General features: G+C 50.5%; 1 protein-coding gene across 1 annotated transcript in view; it reads left to right on the top strand.

Annotated features, from left to right (window-relative positions):
* PADI3 (peptidyl arginine deiminase 3) overlaps nucleotides 1-5,582 on the top strand; it is a 33,127-nt gene extending 27,545 nt beyond the window's left edge. Inside the window, exons 11-15 of the mRNA XM_006145432.2 lie at nucleotides 217-361; nucleotides 468-570; nucleotides 1,746-1,825; nucleotides 2,542-2,667; nucleotides 4,297-5,582. Coding sequence (XP_006145494.1) covers nucleotides 217-361; nucleotides 468-570; nucleotides 1,746-1,825; nucleotides 2,542-2,667; nucleotides 4,297-4,530 — 688 coding nt within the window. The 3' untranslated portion in view covers nucleotides 4,531-5,582. The remainder of the gene's footprint in view (nucleotides 1-216; nucleotides 362-467; nucleotides 571-1,745; nucleotides 1,826-2,541; nucleotides 2,668-4,296) is intronic.
* The last annotated feature ends 16,220 nt before the right edge of the window (nucleotides 5,583-21,802 follow it).

The following is a 21,802-nucleotide window of genomic DNA, read 5'->3' as shown; positions in this document are numbered from 1 at the left end:
TTAATCTGAGGACCTGCTGGCCAAGCCTGGCGGATCCTCGTTCTGCTGTGATTGGCCAGCATCAGCTTGCTCTGGATGGCATTTTAAAATATGCGTATTTATTGTCTTTCCTGCTTACATAAGTAATGTACTTTAAAAAAAAATCAGATATGCAGACATCCTGAGTTCTTGGACTTTTTAAAAAATAATGACTACTGTTAACTCTGCGGGCCCCAGGTCGAGAGGCCGCAGAGTCACGCAAGTGGTGCGGGACTTCCTCCATGCCCAGAAGGTGCAACCCCTGGTGGAGCTCTTCGTGGACTGGCTGGCCGTGGGCCACGTGGATGAGTTTCTGACCTTCGTCCCTGCCCCTGATAGGAAGGTAGAGACTTGGGCAATGCCCCCCCAAGCACCACGTCTGGGGCAGGGGCTGAGCTGGGGGCTGACGCCAGGCGGAGAGCTCAGTGGATTCTGTTCTCTGCACACAGGGCTTCCGGATGCTCCTGGCCAGCCCTGGCGCCTGCTTCAAGCTCTTCCAGGAAAAGCAGAAATGGGGCCACGGCAAGGCCCTCCTATTTGAAGGGGTTGTCGGTGGGTAACAGCGCCTCGTTGTAGCTTGCCTGCCCCCTCATCTAAATTCAGACACATCACGGCTTGAGAGGGATGGCACATTTCAAAGCAGGGCTATTCCCAAATTTAGGGCCGCTCTCCCCCGCCGCTGCGCGCATGCTCCCCCAGCCACCTGCCTGTGTGAGGGCAGAGCTGAAGCAGGGAGCAGGGTGGTGGGCCGGAGTCCGGGGCCAGTGTGGCCAGGAGAAGGACATGGCCGGCTTCTTAGGCATGCTACCCGCGCAGGCATACCGGCCTCTGCTTCGAAGGACCTGGAGCATGGACTTGACCTGTGGTCACTGCCTCAACAATCTCATAATCCGTGCTTTGTATGGGAAGTTTGACAGGTCGATGGAGAATCTGCTGGAGGCTTGGAGTCTCTGCTCATGAATGGGCTCGCATCTGGGGGGCAGCCTGGTAGAGGCCAGCCTCTCGTCGTCCCCTGCTCATCTCTGACACAGAGGCCACAATACCCTGGAGAATGCCTGCTCACCATGGTTTGGGGTGGGGGCCTGTGGGAAGAGCAGATGCCTACGTCAACATGGGGCAGTTTGTGGGCCCCACACAGGTGAGGCCTGGCCGCTGCTGGGCTGTGCACATGCGTCTCCAGGCACCTGTAAGGGTGTGCCCTGCCTCACGCCCATCCCTAGCCAGAGGGAGCACAGTGCAAATAGCAAATAACACACCCAGAGAGGTCAGGAGAGAGGTCCCATCAGGCAGGCAAGAAACCTCTGTGGCCCTGCAGTCACCTCCTGGAGGGCCACATCAGCTCCTGAGGTGTCTGCATCTAGCTGGTTTGCTGCTCAGCGGACCTGCAAAGGCAAGCGGGTGGGTGGGCAGCAATTGATCCAGCCCTACACCAGCCACATGAAGAGGATTCACCACCCCTGCCCTTGGGTAGCTATAAATTTCCGATTAAAGGCATCTCCATTTCCCGTGAGCCCAAATAAAGGTCTGCATTTCACTACAAGCAATGAGAGCCACTCATCCCCCAACCCCCAGGGTTGCACAGTGGCCAAGCCAAGCTCTGACAGGTGGGGCCTCCCCAAGGTCAGGACAGTGAGAGCCCTGACTTAGCAGGACCAGCAGCTTCCCACAGCAGGCAGCCACCGTGCTGGCACCATCCTGCCCCTGCTTGGTTTCTCTTTCCTTCACAGGTGACGAGCGAGTAACGACCATCTCCATTAACCAAGTCCTCTCCAACAAAAACCTCATCAGCTATAATAAGTTTGTGCAGGTACGCCGTGGGCTGTGAGGGAGGGGAGGCAGGGCTGGGGATAGGCATGGGGGCTGGGAGCTGAGGCTCACAGCTCACGAAAACTCAGGTTGGATCAGGCCCAGACAGATGCAAAGTAGGCAGTTAGAAGTCCGAGCTCGGGAAAGAGACAGTGTTATAAAGAGGTCAGGAGAGAGAAATTCGGTGTTGGGACCAGCAGCTGGCACAATGCCGCTGGACTCCCATGTTCGAGTCCCGGACCTGGTGGCTTAAACTTATGCCAGGCACATGTGTGTGTGTACCCAAGAGCCCAAGAGAAGAATGGAGGAGAAGGAATTGTGGCGTGGCCATCCCCCCTGGGGGGTGGTTTCTTGCTTTCTGTCTTTCTGTCTCTCTCTGTCTTTCTGTCGAGCGCACACAACCTATAGCAAAATCCTCTCCAAAACTCAAAAAAAAAAAAAAAGAAAAAAGAAATTCGGTGTTTAAACTGTGAGATTGAGTGAGGTCCCCTCAGCAGTGAGAGATCTAGAGAAGAGGGTTGAGGATGGAACATTTTAGCTCTCACTCTATTAGCGGAACAGGACTGTGGGAGTGTGTAATAACACATTTTGACGAAGGGGCACAAAGATAAGGCTTGTGTGGACACTTGCTCTGTGGGCCCTTGGGCATCCTGCCTTTCCTGTGAGTCCCCCCAGCACACACTGGCAAGGTCTCCCCAATTCTCCGTCTCTCCCTAGGGCTGCATCGACTGGAACCGCGAGGTGCTGAAGCGGGAGCTGGGCCTGGCTGACCGCGACATCATCGACGTCCCCCAGCTCTTCAAGTCCGAGAGGAAAAAGGCAGTGGCCTTCTTCCCGGACTTGGTAAGGTCACCCCCACAACCTAGATTGTCATCAGTTAGACTCCAAGTCTCCAGAACTCAGAGGGGAAGACGGTTAAAGTTGGTTTGGGATCGTGGTAGCCGGTGGGTGCTGGGGAGAACCAGGGATCTCATGGTGCCCAGGGACTAGCCATCATGGTCCCTGTGGAATGCTCTCTGGCCAAGTCCTGGCTCAAGGGCCATTGGGGACGTGACCTCCTTGATGTTTGCCACATGACTGTCTGAGGCCACGTGTGCAAAGCGCATGGCATGGCTGGGAAGTCAGGGCCCCGTGCAGCTCCCTCCCTCCCAGGTCTGGCCATCCATTCATCCTGGACATGTTCAGGTGCCTCGAGGGACACAGAGATGACCAAGGCCCCTGCTCTTAAGGAGCGTCCCATCTATTCTGTTGCAAGGGAAGTTCTGTCACCTGAGGACATGTCCCGGTGCTCTACGCTGTATGACATACTGATGTAGCAGTCTGGAGGTGGAACCGAGCACTTCCAGCCTGTGAGGCAGGACTGGAGAGCCAAGAAGGCATCACTGAAAGAAGTGGCCCTCGACTGAGCCTTGAGGGCTTTGCCTCTGGTGCTTCTAAAACATAAACTTCCACCCAAAACTCCGGACACTGGAGCCTACACCCGGACAGTGGGGCCCACACCGGGGCAGCCGAGGCACTGCTGCCTCTTGAACAAGAGAGCACCAGGTGGCGCCGAGGCTGCCCGACTGAGGACCGCAGTCTGAGTAGCGCTGCTGGGTTACCTGGCTGCCCTCCAGTCCCCTCCCTCCACCCCCCCAGAGGAACTCTACTGGCCTGTTATCAGAGCCCTGTGGGCAGCCTGTCCACACCATGGTTGCTTCACCCCCACCCCTCCTTCCTTCCCCTCTCTGGCTAACTTTTGGCCTTCTACTTGCAAAACCTCTCATCACTCCCCTTCCTTCCTTTATGTTTGAGGCAGCCTTGCAATTAGGTATGAGCGCTCAGAAGCTTGTGCAAGGGATCAGGCTCTTCTGCTTGCAGAAAACAGAGGCCTACCCAAGCTGGCTTCAGCCAGAGAAAGATTTAAGATAAGGGTGCTGCAATACCTGAGGGCAGGCGTAGCTGCAGCAGGGCCACAGGAAAGCCTGGAACCACTTCTTGTCTCTGTGTCTACATCATGCTTTGTCTCTCTCCCCTTCCCTCCTCCTTCCCACCTTCCTCTCCTCCCCAACTTGGCTTCCTTTGCTGCTTTGTCCCTGGGGACAGATATGAATATGGCCCTACGCTATAGATACTAACACCGGCAGAGACTGACCAGACTCTCACGGTGTCAACATCAAAGTCCTAGGAGTGAGAATCTGATTGGTCCATCTTAGGTCAGCTGTCCATGAGGCCCAGCGAGCTATGGTCTAGGAGACTGGGATACTGGCACAAACCTGGCAGCTGCCACGATCCTCCAGTAGTGAGGAGGTGTCCCTCTGAGCTCTATAGATGCTACAGACACCTGGCTAAAGAGCTCCTGCCAGCCCTGGTCCCCTCCCACTGCACAGTGGCTACTTTCAAGGTGGCCAGAAAGACAAACCCAGGTCCTGCCAGAGATGGCGGTGTCGGGTAGAAGCCAACGGCGAAGTGTTGCCTCCCCTCGAATTGCAGGTGAACATGCTGGTGCTGGGCACGCACCTGGGCATCCCCAAGCCCTTCGGGCCCATCATCAACGGCCGCTGCTGCCTGGAGGAGCAGGTGCGCTCCCTGCTGGAGCCGCTGGGCCTCCACTGCACCTTCATCGACGACTTCACCCCGTACCACATGCTGCACGGGGAGGTGCACTGTGGCACCAACGTGCGCCGGCAGCCCTTCGCCTTCAAGTGGTGGAACATGGTGCCCTGAGCCCGCTCCCGCCCGCCATCGTCCCCTCGGGGTGGGACCTCGGCCTGGGTGATGGAGACTGAAACCAACCCCGGAACCGTAGGCTTCCAGAAACTCCAAGGTCCCTGATGGAACACTGAGGGTGACCTGCTCCTCTTGGAAGCCTTTTTCCTAGAAGTGTCCACACCTCACCTGCAACCTACTTGGTTCTCAGACTCGAATCTCCTTGGCCTCCCAAAGAAAAGGACTTCAGTTCTCATGGCTTTACATGTGGGTCAACATGACCCATGACCCATGGACACACCACCAAAACCCCCTTCAGACGACTCCACCAAGTCCTCTATTAGAGAGCAAGCTCACTCGGGCCAGGGACACGCGTGCCTCCCACCAGCCTCGGTCTGTGTGTCCCAGCAGAGGAAGGACCCGGATTCGGCTTTGGTCTGATCGTCTCCTCTTCTGTGGAGAGCACTCCACATGGAACAGCAGAGGTTCTGCCTCACCCACGGGGAGTCCGTTTAGGTCAAGGTGGGCCATCATTCCCGCTGCCCAGCTCCTGGCCAGATGTTGAACTCTGCACTCCCACCCAGCACCACACATGAGCTTTTCCACAGCAGGGGCTTCTAGTTGCTGACAGGTGGCAGTGATTGCCTGTGAGCTCCCCACCGCCCAGCATTCGGCAGTCCTCCCAGAACTTCTTAGAGATGAAAGTGTCTGGGCGAGTGTTGGGCATTGGGACGACTAGGTGTAAGGACGAATAGTGTCTTCCGTGATGCACAAGTGCTGTCCCCGGTGATCCTATCTCTGGTGAAGGAGGCTCTGCTGGCCCTGGGACTCTCTTTCCAGAGAAGCTACCCCTGCTGAGTGGGTCTTAAGCCTTCTGTTGACCTCTGGTCAGCATGTCCACATCCTCTCCTGCAGGAGAGGGGGTCCAGTGAAGCCAGACCACCGAGTCAGCTGCAAGTGGAACAACTTTGGGAGCGAACCATTTTGAATGCAGGGGGGTGGGGAATGAGTTCATTTTCTCAAGCTGTGTGTTCTGATGGGCCCAGCTATATTTCTGTGATTGACTAATAAATCAACAGAAACACCAATGGCTTGGGTCCAATTTTGGCCCTTTGGGCTTAGAATGAGACAACCAGAAGAAAGGAGTTTCTTGCAGCTAAAGCATTTATTTGCAGGCATTCTCCCACCCCCACTCCATGAATTTGGGGCTGACAAGGCTAGATTGGGATTAACTAATTGAGACTAACTAAGACTGTTTGCTTCACTTGGCCACAGGACAAGTTAGGCAGCCATGGACAGCTGTGATGATCTGGGTGCAGAAAAGCAAGCCCTGGGTAAGATGCCAGGCTGCTGGACTGACTGGGTACGGCAGGGGCAGAGGCCAGACTGGGCCCAGAGGTCGCAATGTGGGTGGAACAATGGGGAAGCCAAGATACGTGGGAGCAGGGGGAGGCCTGTTGCACACCCAGCAGCACCCTCCTTCCTCACGGAGAGGCCCCAGGCAGCCCTTCTGCAGTGCATGGGGGAGCCACCCCCTCCACCACCCCTCCAGGCTCCTTTTCCTCTTCTGAGGTGCAAACCATGGACATGCATTCAAGCTGGCCCTAGGGCTGGGCTGCTTCTGGCTGGTGAGAGATGATACAGGCTTCTCCACTCCTGCCTCCTGGCCACAGCTCATGTAGGGTCTCTGGAACAAATTCTCAGTGCTTCCTCGCAAGCCCAGATTTCGACAAAATAAGCTCCCCTACTCTACCACCCTAAGGAATGCTGACAACAAGGAGGATGCTTAGAAAATCATATTTTTCTAAAGGGTTTGGGTGGGAAATGGGACTCTCAGAAGGCCAGTGCCTGTGATGGAGAATGGGAATAAGTTTCCCAGCTGGTCTTTCATAGCCCTGATGCCCCGCCTTGGCTGCAGGGCTCTGGGTGGACCCAACACAAAGCCCTAGCAACTTTCTGCCTGTCTAGTTTGCCTCCTGTGCACCAGGCTGGTGTGGGTGGGGCAGCTGGGTAGTGAAAACCCAGCCTGATGCAGACCAGAAGCGCAACAATGTGAACATGTTAGCTACCTATCCACACAGCAGGACATAGCACACGGGGCCTGTGCGCATAGCACGTGGCCTTCCTACGGTGCTAAAACCGCACAGATTTATCATCTTGCAGTTCTGGGGGTTGGAAGTATGATATGGATTTCTGCAACACACACTGGCAAGGCTTCCCCACTGGGCTAAAGTCAAGGTGTCAGGAGGGCTGGCTCTTGCTGGAGGCTGGAGGTGGTGGTGGGGGGGGTAGTCTGTTTCCTTGCCTATTCCAGCTTCTAGAGCTGCCTGTGTTCCTGGCTGGTGGCCTCGTCCTCCATCCTCAAGCCAGCAGTGGAGCATCTTCAAAGATCTCACTCACTGTCCTGCCTCCCTGGTCCACTTGTGAGGACTCTGAGATGACCCTGGGCCACCCTGGACAAGCCAGGCTGCTCCACTATCTCCAGGTCAGCTAACTAGTAATCTTGATCCAGGGCAACCTTACTATCTCCTTGCCATGAAGCTAATGTATTCCAAGGCCTGGGACATGGATATCTTTAGGGGCCACTGTTTTGTCCACCAAGGTCAACTTGACCCTGACTGACCTTTCTTGCGTCCATGAGTTAGGCCACTTGTGACCACTCCCCACCCAATTCAGTTTGGCTTCTTGACAAGTTTCACCAAGTTAGCAGGAAAAGATGCATTCAAGGGGACCCCCTCGGGTGCTTGGTGGCTTGGTGATGGCACCTAGTGAGTACTCAGTAAACGATGCCTGTTGTTATGTAACCTCCCCAGGCCCGCCTCAAGGAACTCTACTTCCTGAATTCGAATCTGGAGACCCAGGGTTTAGATGTGGGAGGTAGGGGAACAAGGTCTGTCCTGGCAAGTCTCAGATCATGTCCTGATGGTCTCAGCCCAGATGGGAAGCCAGAACCTGTCTTTGCTATGGGGATTCACAGCTCTGGGCTGTCCTGACTCATGCTTTAATCAGAATTAGGAATAAGTAACTGCAGGGCTAGGGCAGGAGGTTGCCCAACCCTGCGGCCTCCTGTGATCTCCAGCAGCCCTTGAGAGAAGGAAGGACAGGTGGCTCCGGGGGAAGATGGGCCAGAGAGGAATTCTGGATGACTGGACAGAGACCGCAGGCACTGGTATTTTCTGCAAAGTTGGTGTCATCCCAAACCCCCCAGTGCGTGATGATGGTAGACATGAGCAATGTGGAGGCGTGTGGGACACTTAAAGGCATCATCTATTTACCCTGCACAACACGCTAACCGCCAGTTATTGCCTCACTTCACAGGTGAGGAAACCGAGGCACCCAGAGAGGAAGAGCCTGGGCAGCTCACATGGCCACTGAGTGGGGCAGACAGGTTTGAGCTTAGCCAGGTGATCTCTGTACGTGTGTTCTTTACCAGCAACACCAGTGGTTCTCCACCTGTCTAGACCTCAGAATCATCTGGAAGGCTTTTGAAAACTAGCAAGGCAAGGGCCCCACCCCAGAGATGCCGTCTAGACATTGGATGTTGCACAAAACAGCCTGGAAATTCTGACATACAACCAAAGTAGAGCACGGTGCCCCGCTTAGGAGGATGGTCTCGGACCATTGCTGTGTTGTTGACAGAAGTACCCGAGATCGGTGAATGTACAAGAATAGGAGTTTATTTTGACTCCCAGTTCTAGTGACTAGAAAGTCCAAAGCCATCACAAAATGGTGGAAGGCAGAATTTCAGCAGAGCAGAGAATGGGCTGTGTCCATGTGGTGGCCCTCTGTCTCGGTTTCCTCCCTTTACAGACCCGTCAGAATTCAATCACTGGGCCCTGCCCTAATGACATTATCACACCTAAAACCCCTACCCCCCAGCAACAAAGGAAGCCATTGAGTTTTCGTTTAACAACACAATCAGATCCAAACACGTGGATTTTGAGGATATATCCAAATCCAAGGCATAAAACTTTGGGGTAATAGTATTCCATAAAGTATGAGGAATAATGAAACCCTATTTTTTTTTTCTGAGAGGTTTTCACTATAGGGCGCGTGCGCTCGCCAGACTGAGAGAGACATAGAGACAGAAAGCGAGAAATCACCCCCCAGGGAGGATGGTCACGCCGCAATCCCTTCTCCTCCATTGTCCTCTTGGGATCTTGGGCACGCACGCACGCACACGCACCTGGCGTGAGTTTTAAGCCACCAGGTCCGGGACGCGAACCGCGGTCAACTGCATGGGAGTCCAGTGACATAGCCATTACGCTAACTGCTGGTTTCCTGAAACCTTATTATTTGACAAACTGGGTGAAGATAGAAGATTTAGTGCTATCTGAGGTAAGCCAGACTATGAAAGACAAACACTGTATATCCCTGTTCAATATATACCTAACATCTACATTCTGTGACAGAAATGTAACGATCCAAAGATATACGGTAGGGAGGACAAGTGTAGATAGAAGAGACTGTAGAAGAGCATAATGGGGGATAGGTGGGAGGGACAAAGTGAAGAAACACTTAATAGACATAAGGATGTACAGCTCCCTGATGAGAATGACGTATTTGGTAATATCACTACTGCAGGCACACTGAAAAACCATACTGTGTGCTAGAGATGCCCAGCAATTAAATGTGGATAAGAAATCCTAAAATAGGGACCAGCAGTTAGTGTAATGGCTATGTTGCTGGACTCCCATGTAGTCGACTGCGGTTCGAGTTTTGGACCCCATGGCTTAAATTCGTGCCAGGTGCATGTGTGTGCATGCCCAAGATCCTGAGAGAATGGAGTAGAAAGGATTACGGTGTGGCCAACCCCCCGGGGAGTGATTTCTTGCTTTCTGGCGAGCGTACACACCCTATAGCAAAAAACTCTCAAAAAAAAGGAAAAGAAAAAGAAAAACTGAGGAACCAACTATTATCAGGACTAGAACAAGGATCTAAATTGTCATCATAAGCATCTCTGGCTGTCTCTTGCCCACCTGGGTGTCCCTCCTGCCAACCTCTACTCTAGACTCAGAAGCTGCAGGGACTGTGGGCTACTTTTTCTGGTTACCTCTAATAAGCAGACAGCAACATGCAAACAGTCTTGCTGGGGCAGTGGTTCTTAGACTTGGCACATGCAAGACTTCCTTGAAGAGTACATTAAAATGCAGATTCTGGGGCTCCCTCTCCAGCCAGGCCTTCTTAGGCCAAACTCCTGGGCCTAGGACTCTGCATTATACAGCTTCCCAGATGGTGCTGGTGCACACCTCAGTTAAAACATCCCAACTGTTTCTTGTTTGTTGTGGCAAAAAATTCTGGAAACCATGAATGTTTCTTTTTTTTTTTTTGGAGAGATTTTTGCTATAGGGCGCGTGCGCTCGCCAGACAGACAAAGAGAGACATAGAGACAGAAAGCGAGAAATCACCCCCCAGGGGGGATGGCCACGCCGCAATCCCTTCTCCTCCATTCTCCTCTCGAGATCTTGGGCACGTACGCACACGCACCCGGTGTGAGTTTTAAGCCACCAGGTCTGGGACGCGAACCGCGGTCGACTATGTGGAAGTCCAGCAACATAACCATTACGCCAACTGCTGGTTCCCGGAAACCGTGAGTGTTTATCAAGGGAGTATTTTGAACACCTCCTGGTGTATTCCTCGTCTTGGTCTTTCAAACCATCACTACAAAGAATGAATAGGAGATAGCCCCGCTGATGTGGAGGGGTTTTCACAAGTTATTGCTGTGTGAGAATGACAAGACACAAATAGAGCGTGTGACATGATGTCAGCGTGGGCATCACGACCTCAAGGCCATTCCAGTCTCACTCCCCCCATGTGTGCACGTGTACCTGTATTAGTTTATGATTATATGACCATGGGGAGATAAGAATGGATGCACACTGAATTGTGGACACGAGTGTGGCAGGGAGGAAGGAGGACCTGGCAGAAAAGTAAAAGGGAATATGATGTGGTCACATGCTGTTGTAGTGACATCTTGTATGAGTGTGTAAGAAAGCTTTATTTAAAAAAAAATTTAATTTAACTTTGTTTGTTTGTTTATTTTAATTTGACCAGAGAGAGAGAGAAAGTAAGAAAGCAAGCTGCCAGGTCCAGGACTCAAATCGCAGTCAACCACATGGAAGTCCAGTGCCCTTAACCACCGTGCCACCTGCTGGCCCCGGTAGCTTTTTTAAAAACTGAAAATATCCTGGGACCAGCAGATGGTGGAATGGCCACGTCACTGGACTCCCGTGTAGTTCACTGCAGTTCAAGTCCAGGACCCGGTGGCTTAAACTCACGTCGGGCATGCGTGTGTGCATGCTCAAGATCCCGAGAGGAGAATGGAGGAGAAGGGGTTGTAGCATGGCCATTCCCCATGGGGTGAGGGGGATGATTTCTTGCTTTCTTGCTTTCTGTCTCTCTGTCTCTCTGTCTTTCTGGTGAGCACACACACCCTATAGCAAAAACCTCTCCAAAAAAATCAATAATTAAATAAAATTAAAATGAAAAGAAATAAAAATGACCTGTGTTTTGGACCAAAGACTATGGCTACACTTGGAAGTCAAAGAACAGGTATAAAGTGAAGTGTGAGAGAGAATAAAGGACAAAATAGCCTCTATAATTATAGAGACCACCGAGGAGGCCCCTTCCTCCAGGGAGCACTCAGTCTAGGGAGACAGGATGTGCAGTCTTCAAAACATTCATGAAAATGCATATAAAAAATCTATGCATGGACTTCAAGATTTTTTGACACCAAAACTAACTGCGCTTTAATTACATTTTCCGTGAACTCTTTGAAGTCCCCTTGTAAAGTCATTCAGCATCAAGTAACACTGGGATTATGATGGAGACAAACAGAGGGTGTGGCTGGAGCCCTAGGGGATGGCCCTTCATTGGGCCTTCTAGGGAGGTGACATCCCAGACTGGTACAGAGAACAGGTAATGCCAGAGCCCTGGTGGAGACTGGCTTGATGAGTTCTAGAGCCTGACGAGGGCCTTTGGGGAGGGGGTGTAGGCACGAGGACGTGACACAGGAGAGTGTAGAAGGGAAGGCAGGCCCCCACCTCCGGGTCATGACCAGCTTGGCTGTCATTCAATGTAGTGGGAAGCTGTCTACGCAGGACATGACAAGGTTGGGTCTGAAAAATGCTCTCTGTGGGAAAGAGCTCAGCGTGAGGTTTGGAGGTGAGCTGGGGGCAAGGAGACAAGTCAGAAGGCAGTGTGCTCAGCCAGCGGAGAGACGCAGCTGCAGGCAGGCCGCTGTGCGGCACCAGAGGCAGCAGTGGGACTGTGAGCAGGACTGTGAGCCGATGGAAGGAATGGGTCACGGGGAGCAAGGCTGGGTCAGGGTGCCGTCCAGAGTCGGGTCTATTTACACATTGATTTGTTATGACGTAGATCATGGACCCAAAAAGGTGTTTTTGTTTTTTTTTAAATGTTTCTGAGTAATTTAAATAATTACAGGGCCAGTCTTGATAGCGTAGTGGTTAAAGGAGCCAGATCCCACATGGTTGACCGTGGTTTGAATCCTGGTCCCAGACGATTGAAAAATATACCAGGTGCTCCCTGGCCACGTCTGCACAAGGGGCTCTTGCAGCATGATACTTGGCTGGGTAGCCACCTCCCAGAGGCAAGTCCACGGGAGAGAAGGGGGAAGGAGTTCTCTGCTGACCCACATGAGCAGAGTGGGTTGGGGGAAGTTACACGGAGGGAGGCGTGTCAGGTCTACATGTAGTTTTCACCTCAGGTTGTGCTTCCACCCTGTTCATGCCATCTTATCCTCAGGGACTTAGGGTCGGCCTTTCTCTTCTCGCCATGGCCCTGCAGGGCCGGGCTCGGCCACACGGATTCCCCTGTCTGTCCCTGCTGCTGCAGCCCTGGCTCACTCCCACTGTGGTTCTGTGTTCCACTCTATGCTCTGCGATCGACAGCCACAGCGAGTCGTTTCCTGGAGAGAGATTAATGAGTCAAGGGTTTCTTCAGTGTAAGCAGGAAAAAAGGCCCGCGTTAAAGGCCTGATGACTGATGAGACTCATCAGGGAAGTGTCTCTTTCAGTCTTCCTGATCCCTGTGTGTGGTGATGAAGCAACCGGGGCCCCTGTGGGAGTAGGCTGAGGTTTATTTGCCAGCCTGTGCCTACCTGTCCATGGCTCCTGAGCAAGAGTTTTGTGGCTGGGAGTGAAGCCAGGGTCCTGTCTCGGGTACGTGCTCGTTTACTGCATTAGATGTTTACCGAGCACTTATTTGGTACTAGGTGAGGAGTGGCAACGGGTACGGCGTCGTTCAGAGCATGGACTCTGGGGCCAGGCTGCCAGGGTATGCGTGCTTCCTGGCTTTGCCACTTGCCAGCTGTGTGATCTTGGGTACGTTACTTAACCTCTCTGAACTCTCCTTGTTGGTGAGATGAAGATGATAGTAGTGTTGCAGAAAACCAGACGCTGAGGAATGGAAAGCAGCACTAGGAGAGATTAGGAGAACTGTTTATTACACCAGCGGGCACAGAGGAGTTAGCGCTCTGAATCTCTAGCCCCGACTGGGGATTGGACGCGATCTTTTATGGAGGAATTGGGGAAGGAGAGGTCTCAGGGTGGGGATTGGGCTCAGATCTCACCCTACGCAGAGACAAAGGGAGAAGGCAGAGAAGCAGGAAGTCTAATCTTGTCAAGGTTTTCAGGTTATCCTGTAGCTCCAGGGAGGGGCAGTAAGTTTTTGGAAGGGCAGAAATTTCAGGCAGCTGTCAGCCCGGGTTAGGCATGAATTCGGGGTCCCTCCATATTAATAGTACCTGTATGGGGCAGGCCTGTGAGCAGTGTAAGAGATGCTTGGCGTATAACCTGACCTGCAGCAAACTGCAGCCATGTGACAGTAGAGGACACACCTTGAAGTAACTTGTCCCAGAGAGCTAAAAAGACAGGTGCGTTTGGCTCTAAGAGCTCACTTTTCCTGCACTGCCATCTGAGGAGTCTCTAACCCACTGGTGATAAACAATTTTTTAAATTACAGTTGGCCACATAAGAAGCAGTCTGGGTGTAGCAAAAATCTGAATGACAAAGGAGGTGTGTGGGACCCCGTTGGTCCCCATGCTGTGCCAGCAGCTAGTCCCCTAGGATTCAAGAGGAGAGTAAGCAGGAAGAGAAACTTGGCATATAGCTTGACATGCAGCAAACTGAGTGTACAAGTTTTCATGAGGCCCAGGAATGAAGGGCTGGGTTTCCTTTCCTTTTTTTAGAGAGACGTTTGTTCTATGGAGCGTGTGCTCACTGAAGAGACAGAGTGACAGGGACAGAAAGAGAGAAATCACCCCTCCCCCAAGAGGAGATGGCCATGCCATTCCCTTCTCCTCCATTCTCCTTTGGGGATTTTGGACATGTACACACATGCACCAGCGTGAGTTCCAAGCTGCTGGGTCCAGAGCTTGAACCATGGTCGATGATATGAGAGTCCAGTGACGTAACCATTATGTCATCTGCTGATCCCCAAAGGACTAGGTTTCTTGTTTCCCCAAGTGCTCACTCCAGTTCTGGGTCCCAGGCCTGTCCCTCCTGTCCCCAGCATGTTATGGTTGTGTTGGTGGCAAGGATTTGAGGCCGTTCCTGATAGGCTGTCAGGCAAGAGTCACCCTCTGAGTTCCTAGAAAGGAGCTGTGACTCAGAAAACCCAGGTTGAAATCTTCCCCATGGGCACTCAACAGATGTATGTGTCCTGAGCCAGTGGATGAAAGAAACCACTGCTGAACTGACTGAGTCCCTGAGCCACGCTGTCTTTGAAGAGCCGAAGGCCAACATTAAAAGTCTCAGAATCCTGAGAAACTGCCTCTTAGTGTTAATTACCTTAATCCGAAACATCTCAATCTCAGAAGTTACAACTGCCCTAGGCAGTTCCCAGGGCTCCAGCGAGCAGGGACCTGAAAGGACTGGGCAGGGCATAGAAATGAGTTCTTGTGTGCATACCACTCCCCGCAGGGGGTACAGCGCAGTTCAACCACCACACACTTACTTCCTGTTTATTTAATCTTTTATTCCCTTGGCACATTTTTCAAGGGATTAGAGACAACTTAAATAAGAGTACACTCAGCAAACTGATTATTTAAAAAATAGAAAAATAAATAAATAAATAAGGCATGAAAATGGGGGGGGGACAGAAAATAAAGTCAATGGGCAAGGACCATGAGGAATAAGCTATCAATTGTGATTAAGTTCAGAATTAGGATCTGAGCTTCCTAGCAACCCATGCAAGAAGAGAACAAGAGCTGGTCATTTAATTCTTATGATCTAAAGAGTCAGCATACCAAAGTGTCCCTGATACGGAGAGACCCTGAATTCATGAATAACTCAGGGCTGATAGCTGCCTGAAATTTCTGCCCTCCAGCAAAGTTACTGTTACTCCCCAGAGCCACGGGTAACTTGAAAACCTTGAATAGAGTAGTACGTTGAATAGGTTAGTACTTTGAATAAATTAGTACCTTGAATGGATTAGACTTCTTGCTTCTCTGCCTCCTCCCTTTGATGCTGTGTAGGGTGGTTTCTGAGCTCCTTCCCCATTCCTAATACCCCAAGACCTCCCCTTCCCCAATTCTGCAATAAGACTGTGTCCAACCCCCAGTCTGGGATGGACATTTAGAATGCTAACTCCTTCATGCCCGCTGACATAATAAACAGTTCTCCCGATCACTCTGAGTGCTGCTTTCCATTCCTTGGCGTCTGGTTATCTGCAACATCCCCACCATACATAAACCTCCACAAAATGACAAGAAGTGGTCAGCGTTCTCAAGTACCTTACAGCAATCAGTTCGATGAGTGATTTCCTGTGACTGAGCTTCTGTCTGCTCATCTGTAAAATGGGAATGGTACATACTTCATGAGGTCGAGGAACAGAGCTATGCCTGGCACAGGAAACACCAAACATTCATTTCTTTATTTTCTGCCCCCATGGATTAGTGCCTTATTCATCCTCTCTAAGGCAGCTTTTGTTTTTTGAATTTTTTTGCTATAGGGCACATGTGCTCACTGGAGAGAGAGAAAGACAAAGTGAGAAATCACCCACCCCCAGCCAGGGAAGACAGCTATACCGCAATCCCTTCTTCATTCTCATCTCAGGATTTAGGGCACACATGCACATGTGCCCGGAGTGAGTTTCAAGTCACTGGGTCTGGGGCTTGAACAGTGGCCAACTATGTGGGAGCCCAGCACCTCAACCACTATGCCACCTGCCGGCCCATAAGACAGCTATTTAATCCTCACACCTCTTCTCTGTGGGCACAATCTTCCCTACTGTGTGTCCAGCTCAGTGGTGGATTCTGGGGCTGTAACAAGTGAATGAGCAGATGTGGAACCTGCCTTTATAAAGTTCACATGTTAAGAAAAACACAAGGCAAACTGACATGGCAACATGGTATGACATGCACAATTATAAAAGCAGGAGAGCTACCAAGCTTCCAATCTTTAGCACTTAATCTCAGCTAAGTGCTGTGCTTAACAAGAACAGCATGAGAAAAGAAACTATAGACAAGACAATGAACCCCAAATATAAAAATTCTACAAAACAATCAGCAAAGTAAATTTTATAAATATACACTATCAAAGCAAAGTAAATTGATTCCAGAAATACAAGGTTCACTTTAGAAAAATAATAAAATAGATTAATAGGTCAGAGAAAAAAATTTACATGATAACAAACCAGTTGATAAAAATTACCCTTTGGGGGGGTCAGCAGATGACACAGTGGTTACATCACTGGACTCCTGTATGGTCGACCATGGTTAGAGTCTTGGACCCAGTAGTTTAAAATTTTCACGCCAAGTGCATGTACATGTGTGCCTAAGATCCCAGGAGAATGAAGGAGAAGGGATTGCAGTGTGGCCATCCCCCCTGGGGGTGATTTCTCACTTTCCTTCTCAAACTGCCTCTGTCTCTCTCCCCAGTGAATGCACACTCCCTAAGGTAAAAACCTCTAAAAATTTTGCCCTTTATGAATTTGAAATAAAACTTATTCTAAGAATAGAAAAGAACTTCTTTAGTCTGACAAGAATATCAACCATATTCATTCTCAAAGTATGGTCCCTGGACCAGCAGTATCAACTCTAACAGAACTTGTTCAATGGAAGTCTACAATCTCCTGCTCTGCTGACCTTGTGAATCAGAAACTGGGCAGCAGTCTGTGTTTTAATAAGCCTGCAGGTCACTCTGGTGCTGCTAAAATTTGATAGTCATTGATCCACAAGAAATCTCATTGAAAATTGTATTTGATAAAATGTTGAAACTATTCCTTCAAGGATCAGAAGATGAGAATGCCACTATTATCTCTTTTACTAGGCACTGAACAGAAAGTTCTTCCCACTGAGTTTAATATTAGAAAGAAATTATTAAACAAATAGATCAATTATGCAGAGGGCCAGGCATTTTATTATTAAATGATAGGAGTTGTTTACAAAACACATTCCCACACATACACATATCATATGTTATTATTTACATGTATCATGATGTCATAGTCTGTTACCACATTGCTAGCAGAAATATCTGAGACAGAGGAACCAGCAGTTAGCGTAATGGCTATGTCTCTGGACTCCCACGACCGCGGTTCGTGTCCTGGACCTGGTGACTTAGACCTCACACCGGGCGCGTGAGAAATATCTGAGACAGGATGATTTATAAAGAAATAGAGGTGTATTGACTCCCAATCTAGTGGCTAGAACATGACCAACAGAAGCAGAGAAGGTAGTAAGCACATGCAGAGAGGGCATTGTGGGCAGCTCTCTCTTATAACAACCTGTTCTCTTGAGAATGAACTCCTTCTTATATAAGCTAGAACTTACTGAGTCTCAAAAGACATCATTAATCTATCCATGAGCGTGTTGCCTCCATGATCCAATCACTGCCGACAAGACCTCACCTCTCGGACTCTACCACCCCAGCGACCAAGTCCAAAGACATGAACCTTTGGGAGAGCAAACCATTATCAAAATCGCAATACACAAATAGACCTCCTGCCACTTTGTGACTTACATTTCCACTCTCTTAATCTGTCTTTTAATACACAGAAGTTCTTGGTATTGATGTTGTTAAATTTTCTTTTATCATTTTACTCTTTGTGAACTGCTATCTGATATGTCAACAACTCCTACCATTCAATAAATATATGGAAAAGAAAGACAACCTGACAGAAAGCTAAAACAAAATTTGAATAGATCCCTCACGAAATAGAAAGCACAGATTTCTAATAAATCAGTGAAGAGATATTGGCCCTCGTTAGTTATCAGGGAAATTCAAATAAAAACCACAATGGTATACTATTCTGTGCATAAATAAGTAAATACATAAAGCAGGACTAGTACCAAGGCTGAAGAACAAATAAATCCCTCATAATTGCTGACAGGGGTGGAATTGGGACAATCTTGCAGTTGTTCCCCTGGAGACATGGGTATTCACAGCAACATTGGCCATCTTATCCAAAGTCTGGAACCAATGCCTGTCGCCAAGGGAATGGGTAACTAATTCACTGGATGTCCCTAGGGCGGACTGTTACACAGTGAACAGTATATGACTCACGCATCAGCATGGATGCGTTTCACACATGCCACGTTGAGTGACAAGCACGTCACCAAGTGTGTATTCATTCACATAAAGACCACAGACAGGCGAAGCTAAACATAATTGTGCTACACTTACAGTGAAGGAAAGCAAGGGAATGATGGCCACAAAAGTCCACTTGATTGTTAGTTCTGGGGGTTCAAAGGATGTAGTCAGGGAGGCGTCTCCAAATAGCTTCAAACATCCTGAAAACTTTCTGTTCCTTAACTTGGGTGGCGTTTACACAGTGCTCACTTTCACATTACTCCCTAAGATGAACGTGTTGTCTATGCACTCCTCCGAGTGTATGGTAAGTCTCACAATTTTTTTTTTTTTGGAGAGGTTTTTGCTATAGGGTGCATGCACTCACCGGAAAGACAGAGAGAGACAGAGAGACAGAAGGTGAGAAATCACCCCCCAGGGGGGATGGCCACATGGCAATCCCTTCCTCTCCATTCTCCTCCCAGGATCTTGGGCATGCACGCACACGTGCCCGGTGTGAGTTTAAGCCACTGGGTCCAGGACTCGAACCGCAGTCAATTGCATGGGAGTCCAGTGACATAGCCATTACCCTAACTGCTGGTCCCAGTCTCACGATGTTAAGAAATGCAGCTACAGAAGGTGTACATGGGCAGATCAAGTTACTACGCAGGCTCACACTGCCCAGAGGAATAGGATACCTGGCCTCCAGTGGGCAGATGGCAGAGGTCTGCCACCTGGAGGGAGGGCCGCAGTGGGTGGGCTGTCAGGGCGCCAACTCCCTGAAGCTCAGGGAAGAGCAGGGCACCATACACTGGTGCCCAGACCATGATGCCCCCTCTGAGCCACCTTTGTCCAGAACAGTCCCTGAGCGTGTGCGGGTGAAGGGCAGCTCTGTCAGTGATTATCTCTTGGTAACAGCAGGACAATGGGTGGAGTCAGGGAAGAGGACGGGTGTCATTGGAGAAAGAATCAAGCCAATGGTCTTAAACTGGCTACCCCAGGTGGGCTCCAGGTGTCCATGAACCCATCAAACTGTACACAAATTGTTCCCTTTGCGTTTTCGGGGGGAGTATGTTCTGAGCTGATGGCAGATCCTACAAGTGCCTGTCCACATCCCTCTTCGGTTCCTGGAGAGTTGGCCTCCAAGTGCCTCTGCCTACACTCTGCCTGAGGCCTTCTCTGGCCACCAGAGCTTGCAGATCATTAATTCCCTGTCAGGGAGCAGCCCCAGCTCCCTTGCTCCTCAGGGGTTAACTCAGACACAGTCTCCGCGCCACTCTCCAGTGCTCCCCAGTGGGTTAAGCTCCACTACCTGTGGGTGACAGGCAGAACCAGCTCAATTACACACCTTTTACTAGCGTCTTGCCTGCCTTCCTCACTTTCCTTCTCTCTGCCACTGTCTCCTGAATAAACCACTGGCATTCAAATCCTTGTCTTGGAATTTCCTTCTGGGGGAAACCAAGTTAAGAGACCCCCAGAAGATGAAGGGTGCTAACAGGGAGCTGGGAGAGGAGACTCCCGTCTTGGCTGTGCACCAGCCTGCTGTGCCCGTAGGCAAGCGATGGCTCCTGCTCATCTGCAAGGAAAGGGAAGCTAAGGGAACCTCTACTGCTTCCTTTAGATGCTCAGAAGGGTGAGTGACCCCACAGGGGTTATGAACAGTCTCCTAAACCATGTTCTGTGCTGGTGAACTTTATACACCGATTTGGCTGGCCATGGTGCCCAGCTATTTGCACAAAGGCTGGACTGGCTATTGCCGTGAAGGTGCTTTTTAGGTGTGATTAATATTCATATCAGAGCCAGCCTGGAGTGCAGTGATTAAGGGAGCTGGATCCCACATGGCTGACTGCAGTTTGATCCCAGCCCCAGAGACTTGAAAAACACTCTGGGCACATGTGCGTGGGTGCCCCGAATCCTGACAGGATGGATAAATGGAGGGGAAAGGGTTGCAGTATGACCATACCTCATTGGGGTGGGGGGTGCTCCCTACCCCTGTCTCTCTCTCTGGAAGTGCACATGCCCTCTGGCAATTAAATAAATTTAAAAAAAAATTTAAATTCTTAAATCAGTAGACTTTGAGTAAACTTGATTACCCTCCGTAATGGGATGGGGCCCCATCCAATCAGCCAAAGGCCTTCCAAGTAAGAAGACTGCATCTCCCAAGGAAGAGGGAGCTCTGCCAGCACCTGCTTTTGAGCTTCAGGGACAGCATCAACTCTTCCCCAGGTCTCCAGCCTGTGGCCTCTTTGCAGATTTTGGACTTGCCACCCTTCACGACTGTGGGAACCAATTTTTTTTTTTTGGAGAGGTTTTCGCTACAGGGCACGTGCGCTTGCCAGACAGACAGAGAGAGACAGAGAGACAGAAAGCGAGAAATCACCCCCCAGAGGGGATGGTCACGCCGCAATCCCTTCTCCTCCATTCTCCTCTCGGGATCTTGGGCACGCACGCACATGCGCCCAGCGTGAGTTTTAAGCCACCGGGTCCAGGATGCGAACCGCGGTCTACTACATGGGAGTTCAGTGACATAGCCATTACGCTAACTGCTGGTTCCCATATATTTCCATCCTAACTGTTCTTTTTCTCCGTGTCCCTGTACCTGGCACCGATGAGTGCCCAGCAGATGCTTATTAGATGAGTCTAAATCAGACGATCAGAGGACTTACGGTCTGGTATCCATGATCCCTAACTGAACAGTAAAGCCTTGTGGGTAAGCTTTGCCATCAAGTTGATCTGGACGCAGAGCCTGGTTTCTTTTCTGTGATCTTGGTTGAGTCACCCAACCTCTGTGAGCCTCAGTCTCCTTGTTTACACAATGGGCTGATACGCCTTTCCTCGTGGGGGCTGGTGGGTGACATGAGGTGGATCACGTCAGCAGCTTAGCCTGGAGCCTGCCCAGACTCGGCACACCGCAGTGTCACTGGCCTAGAACACGGACGTAGTCTGCACAATGGCACCTGAGGAAGTACCATGGGGCAGCACGCTTCACATCAGAACGGCCCGGGAAGATCGAGGCCTGACTCTCTGAGACCTGAGAAGAGGGCCTGGCACACGAGTTTGCAGCAGATCAAATGGAAGAACCAGCACGGTCTTCAAAATATTAATGGAAAGGGCCTATCACGAAAAACGGCGTGGATTTCTATTTTTTTGGTCACAAAATAAATTCTTACTTTAATTCCATTTTTTTCCCACAAATTTCTTGAAATCTCTAACATTGCAACCATCAGAGGCCCTAGTCAGTGACAATAGGATGAGGGCACTAGAACGTGAGGACACGTGGCAGCCCCTTGTCTAACTGTCCCCCACCATGGCTTTGGGCTGAGGAGCATGTTCATTCTAAACCCACAGGAGTCTTACTGAGGGCGAAGCTCGGTGAGGTCTGCCATATATTTCCATCCTAATTGTTCTTTTTCTCCATGTCCCTGTACCTGGCACCGATAAGTGCCCAGCAGATGCTTATTAGATGAGTCTAAATCAGACGATCAGAGGACTTACGGTCTGGTATCCATGATCCCTAACTGAACAGTAAAGCCTTGTGGGTAAGCTTTGCCATCAAGCAGATCTGGACGCAGAGCCTGGTTTCTTTTCTGTGATCTTGGTTGAGTCACCCAACCTCTGTGAGCCTCAGTCTCCTTGTTTACACAATGGGCTGATACGCCTTTCCTCGTGGGGGCTGGTGGGTGACATGAGGTGGATCACGTCAGCAGCTTAGCCTGGAGCCTGCCCAGACTCGGCACACCGCAGTGTCACTGGCCTAGAAC

This window comes from Tupaia chinensis, unplaced genomic scaffold (genome assembly GCF_000334495.1).
Source record: "Tupaia chinensis unplaced genomic scaffold, TupChi_1.0 Scaffold000146_1, whole genome shotgun sequence".
NCBI classification, from domain to species: Eukaryota; Metazoa; Chordata; class Mammalia; order Scandentia; family Tupaiidae; genus Tupaia; species Tupaia belangeri.
This window is presented reverse-complemented; position numbering and strand designations above follow the sequence as displayed.